At 44.1% G+C, this 12,765-nt stretch overlaps 1 protein-coding gene across 3 annotated transcripts in view; it reads left to right on the plus strand.

Moving 5' to 3' along the window:
- Positions 1-703: 703 nt before the first annotated feature.
- The window catches only part of PIK3R1 (phosphoinositide-3-kinase regulatory subunit 1), a 58,182-nt gene continuing 46,120 nt past the window's right edge, over positions 704-12,765 (plus strand). Inside the window, exons 1-2 of one of the 3 annotated variants that reach the window (XM_075526408.1) lie at positions 704-819; positions 5,581-6,343. In XM_075526408.1, coding sequence (XP_075382523.1) covers positions 6,010-6,343 — 334 coding nt within the window. In that variant the 5' untranslated portion in view covers positions 704-819; positions 5,581-6,009. Of the gene's footprint in view, positions 820-1,926; positions 1,948-5,069; positions 5,141-5,580; positions 6,344-12,765 lie in introns of those variants that run through there. The other 2 variants (XM_075526410.1, XM_075526409.1) reach the window with 2 other exon arrangements.

The following is a 12,765-nucleotide window of genomic DNA, read 5'->3' on the forward strand; positions in this document are numbered from 1 at the left end:
AGGCAGCTCTGGCTAGCCCAGGGCTGAGGGGTGTGCGGAGCGGTGCGCGGCTCCCGACGGTGCAGGGCCGGACGGGGCCCGCTGCGCGCCGCCCCAGGCAGGCCGCAGCCAGCCTGCCCCTGGGGGAGCAGACCCGGAGCCGGTGGCCCAGGCAGCCTCGCAGGGGACGGCAGGCTGCCGTCGCCTCGCTGCACGGCACGACCCTGCTCCAGGCCCAGTCGGACGCCCACGGCCCAGGTGCCGGGCAGCACGGCCGGCTGTTTTGTTCTGGGCACACTCCACCAACGTAACATGCTACGTCAACTTGGGGGAGAGGGAGGCAAAAAAGAGGAGAAAAACCCCCAAAGAGGAACTGGGCAGACGCACACGTTCCTCTCACTGCCGCTCCGCGGCCTAGCCCGGCCTTCGGCGGCCGCGGGGCGCCGGGGCCTCGCCGGCACCGTCGAGCGCCGCGCCTGGAGGCGGCGACCCCGGACCCCCTTCGCCGCGGGCGGGAGCTGCAAGCAGCCCAACACCGCCGCCGGCTGCCGGCCCCGCGGGCCGGCCTGTGGCGAGGCGCCGTCCGGGGCGGCGGGCGGGCGGCGGCGGCGGGCACCGCCCCTCGGCCGCCGTCAGTCAGCGGGTGGGGCGGGGCGGGGCGGGGCGGCGGCGGCGCGGGTTGGCGGACGCGCCGGGGGGCGGGGCGGAGGCAGCGCCGGCGGCGGGCACGGCGCCGCGGAGGCACTGGGGCGGCGAGCGGCGCCGGGGGAAGCGGGGCCCGCGCGCGGCGGAGAGCGGGGCGACGCGGCGGCGGGAGACGGCGGTGCCGCCGCTGCTGAGGTAAAGCGGGTGCCGCCGCGGCCGCCTCACCTGGCACTGCCCCGCGGGCGGCCGCCGGGGCAGGGGAGCAGGGCAGGGCGGCGCGGGGCCGTGCGGCCGCCGGGACCCGGGCACCGGCCGCCCCTGCGGGGTGACAGGCCGAGCGGGAGCGCCGACGCCGCCCCGTGCAACTTTTTCGCCCGTCCGGGGCCGGCTGTGGCGCCGCCGAGCCCTCCGGCGCGGCAGGCCCGGGCGGGCCGCCCGCTGCGGCCGGCGCCGAGCCCCGGTGGCGGCGGAGCTTCTCCCCCCGCGGCCGGGGGCGGCCCGGCTCGGCGCTTCCTGGTCGGGCAGGGCGGGCGGCGCGCCGTGCCGGGGGCGAGGCCCGGCGACCGCGGGGCTGCCCGGGAGCCCCGGCCCCGCCGTGCGGCGTGGGAAGCCGGACTGGTGCCCCCGCCGGCGGGCCGGAAGGGATTTCCGTAGGAGGCGCTGAGGCGGCCGTCGCCGGGGGGAGCGGGCGGCGCGGCGTCGAGCCTGCCTGTCCCCGGTCTCCGCTGAGGGCGGTACCGGCGGCTCCGCGACCGTCCCCGGGCCGGGGAGCGCCGTCTCCGCGCAGCCTTGCCCCGGCGGTGCAGGGGCTGCGCCCCCCGAGCGGGGCCGGGGCGCGGGGACCGAGCTCCGATCCCTGGAGAGCGGCTGCTCTGCGGCGGGACCGCCGCCCGGGTGAATGTCGGTGCAGGACTCCCGGGGGGGTTAACCTGCCGGCTTCTTAACAGGATGGAACGTCAGTTTCTACTGCTTTCCTAGGGTTTTTTATTATTATTATTTTAATGATTTTTCTGAGGTGGTTCTGATGCTCCCGTGCCTTCTTCCATAGTTTTGCAGCCCGTATAAAGTCTTTGAGATGTTTCAGAATAGGACGTGCTTTACAGTGTCCACAGTGAAGTTAATGTACTTCTTCCATGTGTATGTATTTGAACTCGTTCGGCCGTAGAATCTCTACAGGCTCAAAATCACTTTTTCAAAGACTGGAAGTGGTATAAAGGTATTATATGTAAGTATGCCTCTCACTTTCTTGCAGAAAATAGTGTTCCGATGTGGTACTTACCTTGGTCATCTCCATCTGGAGAGTGGCAGCACCGTACTTCAGAGGTAACTGCAGTTTGAGTTACAGGTGTGTAGACACCTAGTGGGGAGAGGAGTCAGTTTCCAAGCAAATTCCCCGCTTACACTTCAGCTCTTGTTATTTCAGTGCCTCCCTAAGTACGTTAGTCTGCTCTTCTGTTGATGAAGCTCAGAACTGCAGTGGAAGGGGAGTTCTGTTCTGAAGTGGAAGGCACTGTTTCCTTAGGGATTTTTGGAATAAGTGTGAGAGAGAGGGCGGCATGAGGAGATATGTTTATTAAATGTGTTAATGTAAAGGTGAAGAAAATCTTTGCTGTCTTGTATAGCGGTGCCGTATCAGTAACACACGCGCACCCCTCTGGTTGGGCTGGTAGTAACATGGATTCGTGGAGTGGAAGAAACCTCTATTATTCTCAGTCACCAAAGGAATGCTAGCTAGTGTGGCAGGAAATGCTTGGGTACCAGTGGAGTGGGAGCCAGACATCATTTTTAATAGGGGGAGAAGAGGGGAGTGGAGGGGAAGCTTTCACGTCCCCTTCCTTTTCCACTTAAATTTACAAGAATCTCTTGCACCTTTCTGTTGAATTTTAAATTTTATAACTATTGAAATGCCCAACATAAACCGTTGTACTGAGAGACCAGAATTCTGCCTGAATTCGGGAATCTTTCATTGGGATCAAGCTCTTAGACAGTAAATAAAAAACAAATGAGCGTTTGATTCTCTTAAAATACTTCTTCCTTTTCCATTCAACTGGCCAAATGGAAATCCAGTAATGCATCATCTCAAATATAAAAATGTTTCTTGCCTAAAGTGTTTGGTTTGGTTTTTTCCCTCTACTTAAGATGGTCTCCAAGCTATTTATTTTAAGACTAATAAGCTTAAGACAGTTTGAGTCAAAATGTCTGAGTGTAGAGACCATGTAACTTCTCTTGGAGTAAAGGGAATTTGTTTATACGGGATCTTAACAGAGCAGTAAGTAAAGAATTGTGAAAGAGGGCTCTTTGGAGATGCTGCAGTGTTACCAGGCTGGTGTGGAGAACCAGTGTCTGTCCCTGCGTTAGGGCTGTCTGCAAGGTTCTTGGAGTCTGAGTCTTCCTCCATCCCCAAACCTGACAGATAGTGAGAACAGAAAAAGGCATAAATCCAAGAAATTCCGCATGGCTAACCCATGGGAGCATCTCCAGGTACACAAACCGTAGATCAGTCAGGAGATAGGATGCTGGGGGCCCTGTACCGAGGGCAGTGCTGAGGAGTGAGTATGAACTGGTGCTGCAGCTCTGAGCCCCAGGGAAACTGGATTTAGGGAAACTTTGCTACCATAACTGCATTAAGTTGTTCTAACATGCAAGTAAATTGGACCTTTTGTCCTATCTGATTCAGGTTTTGAGTTTTTAAAATATGCTTAAAAACTGTCATAAGCAGTTTTTATGTTATTACAACATTTTCAGTTCTGTATGTCAGACCAAGCGTAAGTGCTCATTTTAAATATCTGTCCATAAAGTTGCTATGATACATTTGATAATAAAAGATCAGAGGAGTAGATCAAGTCAGTTAAATTATGCAGCGTTTAGAAGACTTACTTCGCTGACTGCCAAAATGCCCGTAGGCAGGAGGAGTGAAATGAGTAGTTGTAGCAGAGCACTTGTTGAACCCTTCTTACAAAGAAAATAAATATTTCAGAATATTTAATGTATTCGAAGTGGTAATTTTCTAGCATGTTTTGCTGTGCATAGTTGGTTTTGATTGGAAACATTTAGATTAGCTCCAACACTTAGATCTAAGGTGTGTAAGTGCATTTGGTTCCCTTGTTATATGAAATGGGAGGAACCCATGCTTTTGAAAAGGCTTCTGTACAATTTAATTGATACTTGTATTTTAGACTTTTGTGTACTTTTTTTTCTCTGGTTCTTGTCTATACGCTTTCCTCTGGTAGAAGAGGCAAAATGAAATATCAGTGAAACTCTCTTCATGTTAATTGCAAAGTCTGTGATGTTTGGTACTGTGAGCTAAGCAGCATAGTTTGTTTTTTTCAGAAGTGGTTGCAGAAATTTCTCATTAAAATTTTGGTGGGAGCTGGATGCCTAATCCATGTGGATAGATTTGCAAATTATTAAAATCAATACTTGTGTGTAGGCTTTTTGAAATGAGAAGTCTAATTCAGGCTTAGATAATTTTTTCATACAGCAAAAACTGGTTGGAAGGGATGATAAGGAAGCTCTTCGAGAACTTACAAGATTTTCTTCTGTGTTCTGTTACAAGAGGTGTTGCGCAATAAGCTGCAGGAGATTATATTTAGACCTGATGGACTGAAGAGGAGCTGCATACAAATTAGGGATCAGGGTCGTTCGCTGTCAAAGGAAGCCCATATACATTTTTATAAACACTTTTTAGCTTGTCAGTTAGTCATGTTCCAGGGTCTTGATGACTGAGACATTAGAGAAAACGGTGTGGAAAAGAGTTGTCAGAGGTTCCCTGTTCCAGCCCTGTCTACTGGTGTCCCTTTACAATGTAAAAGGGAGTGTTTCTAAAAACAATCCGCTTTCTGTACAGTAAGTACGTAGTACACAGTCCATATTTTACCTACCGGTATTACATAGCCCCCTCAAGTCTTTTATTTGGCTGTAGGTTTAGGAGTTTCAATGCGACTTTGAGTAGTTAGCACTTTCTCGTTCCTATTGTAGCATTTCAAATTATGATTTGGCTTGTCTTTTTAAGTAGATGAAAATGAGTAACAGTTGAAATAATGTTTAGAAAACTTTCACTGTTCTATATGTCTTTAAGCTACTGTTTTCTAAATTGATTTTTTTTTTAGTCATATTTTTCCTTCTTACTTTATGGTTGAGCAATCTTGAGTCAAATGTTCAGGCCTGTATTCTCTTGCCTTTAGCGTAACTTAAGCATACACCCTGATACTTTCCTTCTGCTAGTGCTGCTTAGGTGGTCTGGGTGTGCCTGTTTCAGTTGCTGATTGTTTTTCTAGTATTATACCATAAACACATTAAAAAAACATCTGGAAGATGGGAGAGTGGGGAAGCCCCTCTTTTTAGGAAAACAAATACAGTACTCATCAAGTAAAAGCATTTTGGACTTTTTGGTTCTCCTGCAGGTTATGGAAAGACCCCTCCCTCCAATAGGTTTTTTTAAATAGAGGCTTTGGGCTGGGGATTGTTGCCCATCCTCACTCTCTGCATAAACAGCAGGAGATTGAATACCCCAGTGGTGAGTGTCAGCGCTAATTACAGTGAGCTCCTCCTCTGTCCTGGCAGACCTCTTGTGGGGAAGGGTTGTGGCCATGTGTCTTCAGGGAGATAACATGTAAAATCTTGCTGCCGGGTTAGATACTGCACTACAGGGATAGCTCCAGGGCTTAGCCCTCTCACTCTGAGACTTCTGTAGCTATAAGCCACAGAGAAGGAAGCATGCCTCATACTGCAGGGGTGCAAATTTTGTTCAAGTAATTAGACATACATCTTTTATAAAAACGTGTTAGCTGGCAGATTTTTTTGTGAGGTCGCTTTATTTTATTGTTATTTAGGGCTCTTTTGTGGGACATAACCTCTGCCAGGGTTGCAGAAAGTTTAAGTCGTAAGTGGAATTCCAAGTTCACAATCGTCAAGAGAATTTGAAACTATTTCACCAGTTTCCTCTTCTCTTTCCAGGAAGAGCATGTGTGCAGAGTTCGGTGGCAGAATATTTAAGGTACGTGGGCAATCTGTGACAAGTACATCTGAAGAAGGTGTGACCGGCTACAAGAATAAGCTGAACTTGAGTATGGAGACCCAGAATTGTCAGCAAGCCCAGAAAAGGAACTAATTAGAAGAATATAGCCAGACATAGAAGAAGTGGAACACATACTTCTGCAACAATCATTGTCTCCAAATAAATACATCAGTAGAAACATCAGCAGTGAAATCACAAATCCTGGTGCTTTTTGATTCTCTAGTGGATTTTATTACTTAGGCATTGCTATTAACGTTTTTATTATCCCATTTAATACATCTTGAATCTCTCTGTACATAAAATATAACTGGACAATTGCATTTTGATACTGTTTAATAACACTTTTGAATGTTAAATCGTTTGCCAAGATGAGTGCCGAAGGATATCAATACAGAGCTTTATACGACTACAAAAAAGAGCGAGAAGAAGACATTGACTTGCACTTAGGGGATATATTAACTGTGAATAAAGGTACCTTACTAGCACTTGGATTCGGTGAAGGGGAAGAAGCAAAGCCTGAGGAAATTGGTTGGTTAAATGGCTTTAATGAAACCACAGGGGAGAGGGGGGATTTCCCAGGAACTTATGTAGAGTACATTGGAAGAAAAAAAATATCTCCCCCAACTCCGAAGCCTCGTCCTCCTCGACCCCTTCCTGTAGCACCAAGTCCTGCAAAAGTTGAAGCAGAGAGTGAGCAACAAGGTCAGTACTGTTCTCGGAAGGCATGTGTATGTCCCATGTTTTTCAGATATTTTTGTTTCATAGTCTTGTCTGACTGTACATTTATGTGTATAACACCTGCTGGTCAGCTTTTTTAGAGCATGGCTCATTTCAGTCAATTAAGAATTGTTTCTACCTCATAATATTTAGCTCACACACTTTGTAATTTCATGTGCTTTGTCTCAGGCACCACAGAGACCAATAACTTACTGTGAGGTACATCTCACAGGTTGGAAAGTATGCTTATAATTCACAACTGTAAAGACTTAAATGGAGAATGAGCAGGGTAGCATTTATTTTAGGTTTCGAAGAAGGTGGTGGAAGTGTTTCCCTCTGTGGTTCATCAGACTCACTATTGAGAAACTTCTTGGTGAATCTGACAGTATGAATTCCAAATAAACAGTATGTTCCTATCATAAATCTCTTGCTAACAGCAAAAAATATGTACTTTGTCATGGAGGTTTACCTGTGGCATTAAAGGTAAGAGCAGGTATTTTAAAATGAACAATGGAATGATGATAAAGAGAAATTCAGATTTAACTTTTTTGGGGGTCAGGGATACAATAGGAAAAATAGCACTTATGTTAAAAAAAAGAAGGTATTTCCTTTGTTTGAACATAAGTTGCTTTCTAACCTACATTTGAAACAGTATGTTGTGCAGAACTCAGAATTTGATCAGAACTCTTCTGTTAATAGAAGAAAGAGTCTTCTCTTTTTTTAATTGGAAAAACTTTCAGGTAAAAGAAACCAGACACCCTTCCTCCAAGTGATTTGTCTCCTTTACCTACTGACGTTCAGATATTTGGGGTTTACATATCAACAAGCCAAGTCCATCTTAGGATAGATTTTACGGTCTTTCACTTCTCAAAACTCTGGAATGGCTTATATTGCTTCTATGTCTAGTACTTCTTAAATTCTCAGTGTTTCTAGCTGTAGGAAATAGAAGTTTTAGTATGTGATCCTGATTCTCACAGTGACACCATAGTCCTGAGTAGTATCATCACCCTCTGCCTCCACAGAAATGTTTGCAGCATCACTTGCAAAGTTGCGGTATCAGTTTATCAGCTTCCATCCCACTGTGCCTATTATGAGTTTATATTCAGCTGTGCTGATAATCAATGAAGATAAGAACAGAAATATAGAAAATTGTATGTGGCAACCAAGTGGAAACCTGGCAGAAGCATTTCTAGGTTGGTGGGGGCTTAATAAAGAGTAAATCTGAACTGTTTTATATAGCAATGTCCTTAAGCACTCGAGAATTGCTTGCAAGTGTGTAATGCCTAGGTGTACATCATTGTTAGAATGAAGGCGGGGGCAGACAGAGGTGTAGAAGCATTTTAGGTTATACTGTCCCTATTTCTTACGTCCTCAAACTCTCAGCCTCTAGTCATTAGAGTCTCATGGTTTCCTCGGTTTCAGATTAATTCTGAAAATGGGGTATTTTCTTGTGAAAGAAAACACTGTTACTTCTTTGATATTCCTTGTATTGGATATTGATATGTGCTGATCAGGTGACATTTACTTTTTTCTTAACCCACCTGCAGAGATGGTTGTCTCCATCGTATGTAACTGCAGAATAAGCAGGGCTCTTTGGATAGACACCTCAATGCTGACAGTTCATCTTGAGAGGTGGAGGGTGGAAAGAAAATCTCATTCTTTACATGTGCATGCTGTGGTGAAGTAACCAGCATCCCAGGCTTTGGTGCATTTATTGTTTTAAACTTAAAGTAGTACTTTTTAACTTGCTTGGTCTCTGTACTCACGCTTGCTTGATGCTCCTGTTCACAGTTCCATGCTGTGAGCTGGCCGTAGCCTGTTCTGGGAAGTCCTGGTGTTAATCTTGCAGTTTCTGAGCCTGCGCCAGGACTGCGTTTGTAACAGACATTTATGGGAATTCCAGCTGATAGGAGTTACTCTGTTGCAGATTTGAGGGGACTCTGCTTAAATGGAGGCTTTTCTGCTTCCTTGGGATGAGACAGTGCCCCAAACCTTAGTGACTAGATCTCTCCTAAACTGAAGTTTATTGCCTCTAGATAGAGTACTATTTACATACAATGTGTTTATTTTTAATAGCTTGGGACTGTGGGGATTTGAAACAAGAAAATGTGCTAATTTAACTGGGAATCTTAATCTCTACGTCTGCATATGTGATCCTGCCATGCTCCAAAATGTTTGAGAATCAGCTTGCAATCCAGGCTTGTATTTTTCTGATGGAAAAAAAAAAAAAGCTAAGTTCCCATAACTCCTTTTGAATTAAAGATTTTAAGCTTCATGTAAAAGGCTAGGCACCTTCAGTACTGCCCTAAGATCAGGGAATAGACCCCCCACAACAGAATTAGGGGAAACACTGAAATTTGAACTCCAAATAGCTCAAGAGTTAGGTTTAATTACTTTTAAAGTAATATATGTTTACTTAAAAGAAATTGGGAAAAGTAATAATAAGTGGTCTCTTTACAGATATTTTTACAGTAAAGAACTAAGGCAGAGAGTGCTTTAAATCTTAGAAACAAATTTGGGAAATGTTGCACTGAAATTATTACAAAAACCAAAATGAATGTGAAATTTTTAAGTGAGTAGAGTGATACAAAAATGATACCTATGGTGAAACTAGAGGTGCAGGCAGAAATACAGTTCAGATGAAGAATAATGTAATAATGTACATTTGACTTTCAGGTGGCTTCACTATTTTTTGTATGTAAGATTTGGTGCAGGGATAGCACAGTTAATATTGTCCAGCAGCCAACGAAATGGGCAGTGGGCCAGAAGATTCTTCCCAGGATGATACTTCTCTCTACACCCCTAGAGTGTATTTCAAATAAATTAATGTGTAGTATGAAACTTGCTTGACCAAATACAGTCAAGTTTACATTCTCAGTACTTGATGATTTGAAACTGCTGTGCATCAAAATGACAAATTAATGGGTAACTGGAAGCAGACTTCTTAAATGTACCTCAGTTATTTGTAATCCATATACTTTTTTCATTCTGTGAAGTGTCAGTTCTGTATGTACCCCTGTTGTGTATATGTTGAATAAGAATATCAGAAACTTAATTGGAGGTTTTAAAGAATATATATAATCATATAAATTCTTTTAATTTTACCACATACATAGGTTTAATTTTTTAAAACAAAATACTTTCGAACCATTTCAATACTCTTTAATACTTAATTATTTATTCTTAATTTTTTTTTCCCCTAGCCTTGGTAAACTTGATCACTTGCTCATCAATGTCCAGATTGTTTTGTATTAGATCAAATTTGCAATATTTAGGCAGAATGCTGCCAGTATTAACAATGCTGTGGTACTCATACGCAAATAATCATAGACATCTGAACAGACTTTGCCCATGTGACTGGCCTCATTGACTGCAGAGCTGCTCATCAGGCCAGTATCTTATGCAGTCAGTCTTACTTATAAATAAGGAGCTCTTTAAATATCAAAAGCCAATCTGAAGACAAATAAAACTGCTGGTGGTCTCAAATTGTATTAAAACATTCATTTATTTATTACAACACTTAGATCAAATCTTTCCCCAGATTTTTATTTTATCCATGACCCATTTAAATTTCTAGAACCATTAGTCAAAACCAGAACTGGGGCTCCTTGACTGATACTTTAGGACTGTTGCATTTTGCCTGTCTTCCTCTTACCTTTGTCAGTAAAGAAGTAGATTTAGTCTGAGTTTGTCGTTTGTTTTTTTTTTTTTTTTAATTGCACCTGAAAAGATGAAAATACAGGGGCTACAAGAGCCCCAGGAAGTCTCTAGCACCTTTCAGTTTCAGGCCTGGTGTAGGTCAGAGCTATGGCAAGGCAGATGTAATTCCTGTTGCTGGTGTGAGGCTCTCACTGGCCCAACCTGCCTTTTCCCCAGGTTTCTTCTCCTACCAGGCAAAGGTGACTGGCTGCTGCTAGAGGGATCAAGGCACTTGCAACAGTGGAGACACAGCATAGGGTCATCTTTATGCCCTCCACTAGACATCTGAATTTTACGTGAAGCAGTAAAGATTTGATACGAAATTTATTTTTTTCTTGAAATGCTTTCTTTTTTAAATTGGAGCTACATAGGGCTAGTTCCTCTCACTTAGCCCTGTCTCGCACAACTCTGAAAATGAAAAGTGTATCATCTGTACTGAGTCCAGCTGAGTTTTGTGTACTTTGGTTCAGCTCATCTGATACAGCTGCATATGTTTAGAGTTGGTTCATACAGTATTGTTTCTCTAGCTGGTTTGTGAAGGCTGATCTTAGGCAGAATTTGGAGCATAAAACTTTGATTGATCGACAGAAATACTTTCAAATTTAACTTGGAATGCTAAATTCCCACTTTGAAATGAAGGTCAGATTGCAGAAGGGCAGACCAGAACTTTATATGAATAATTTGTCTGTTTTGATGTTTTGGAGCTTCCTGCAACTTCCTGTGTAACTTAAAAGGGTTGTGTATGTTGACACTTTGCACCATCTCAGCTGGTTTAGAGCCTAAAAATAATCTGAAGTGCTTCCTTCTTGTGATGAAACTATAACATAGATTTCTTTTTTTTTTTTTTTTTAAAAAAAAACACCTTTCTTTATGCTTTTCTCCTAGAACAGATACAGGTCAGCAAATTAGACAAAGGTAATGACACGGAATATTTGGAAACTCTTTCCTTTCAGAGACCAGGTTCTGCAATTTCTGACAAAGATCCAAACTGACAGAGAGCACAAGACTGTTTGTGCATGCTTGAACTGAATATGCTGTAGGATTTGTTTCTTAAATTTTGCTATAAAGCCAGCAGAGCGATTGCGTTTCTGAAAATTATTTACGTTTGTAAATTAGGGGTCATAAGAGTGAGTGGAATGCAGCAAGCCTGGAGCCTCTGTTGGAAAGAAAACAGTCATCATCTCTCCTGCTTTAGGCAAATGGAAAAAGGAAATTATGGGGTGAAGTGATGAGTCACTATCTCATTTGGTGAATGTATTTGCCGTTCAAGCCAGAGCCCTTGGATTCGTTCTAGAGCCCAGTTTGAGCATAAGCCTTTGTCCTGCTGCAGTCATCAGAACTTCCCCGCAGTCATGAACTTCACAGGTCCGTTGCTTTTGACTTGCACTGAGAAATGGGATAGATTCCTGCTAGAGAGCCTCGCCAGCTACTTGTGGTCACATTTCTTGGTGTACAAGGCAAATTTCTAGCTGCCAGATGAGTCCATGCAACTGAAAACAAAGTTTTTGCCACCTGCTTTAATGCAGCTTGCAAAATCTTTGTTTGCATTAGCGATAAAGTGAGGCAGAGCATTTTTTTCACAGTGATAAAATCAGGCTGATAGTAACTAAGATGTCTTTGTAAGCACCACAGAGAGCACAGGGATACGCTTGCAAGTACTAGTACAAATTGCACATTAACAGTGGACCTGGGCAAGTTCATGGTTGATGCGTGGCCCCACCTGCTGGTAGAGAAGGGAGGAAGGAGCTTGAAAACCAGCATCTTCTATCTTGTGTTTTAATTGTCACAAGATAAGAGTAAAAGTGAGAGCGTGCTTTTGAGAAGACTATTTTAATTGACCAATTGATATTTCTGGGAAAAATATATTACTTGGGGCACACAGAACCCCCTTTTGATCCTCAAAGATGACCTCAGACCTGAAAAGGCTTGTGTGGCTGAAATGCATCTTTTTCCCCAGCCGTATCAAGTAGTCTAAAAAAATACTGCTTTTTGTTACACATTTTGCTTTAAGAAACTGAAAGAATAAGACACTCTTATTTTGATGCTATAAGAAATATTTGCCTCGTTTGTATCGTGCCAATTTTCATATGCCTTTCTATAGTTACAAGAGTGGCATTATGTTGAGTGACTTTGCTTACCTTTCTTTAGCCTTCTGTAATACTGATTCAGTCTGTTAATACCTCCTGCGGACATGAATGCTCCTGAGGCAGATTTAAAACAAGGCAAAGGTGAAGTAGCCTGCTACTCTCCCTCAGAATCATCTTGATCTGTTGCTGTAGCTGTGATCCAGGAACATCTGAAAAAAACAGTGGTTAGCAAATAGTTCTTACTTAGGCTCACATATGATAAGATCAGTTTGTGAGTTTCAGCAACAGATGGTGCTAAGTATTTGCCAAGAATGGATCATTCTGCACCCCGAGCAAATAACCGTGCCCACTTAAATAGTTGGGTGATGCCATATACGCATCCAGATTTTCTTGTGTGAAAGAACACAGGTGTTGTAACTGCAGCTGGCTGTGCACTCTTTCACATCTGTGCCTTGCTCCAAAGCTGCTTTCCATGATGAACATCCATGAAATCAATCTGAAGGCTAGAATGCAAAGGACCGCTTTATTTTCATGGCTAAGAATGACAAGGGGAATTACAGGATTTTAAAGAAATATTTTTTTTAACTGGAGAAGGATTTTAAGTCCTGGGAATACTTTGGT

This window comes from Mycteria americana, chromosome Z (genome assembly GCF_035582795.1).
Source record: "Mycteria americana isolate JAX WOST 10 ecotype Jacksonville Zoo and Gardens chromosome Z, USCA_MyAme_1.0, whole genome shotgun sequence".
NCBI classification, from domain to species: domain Eukaryota; kingdom Metazoa; phylum Chordata; class Aves; order Ciconiiformes; family Ciconiidae; genus Mycteria; species Mycteria americana.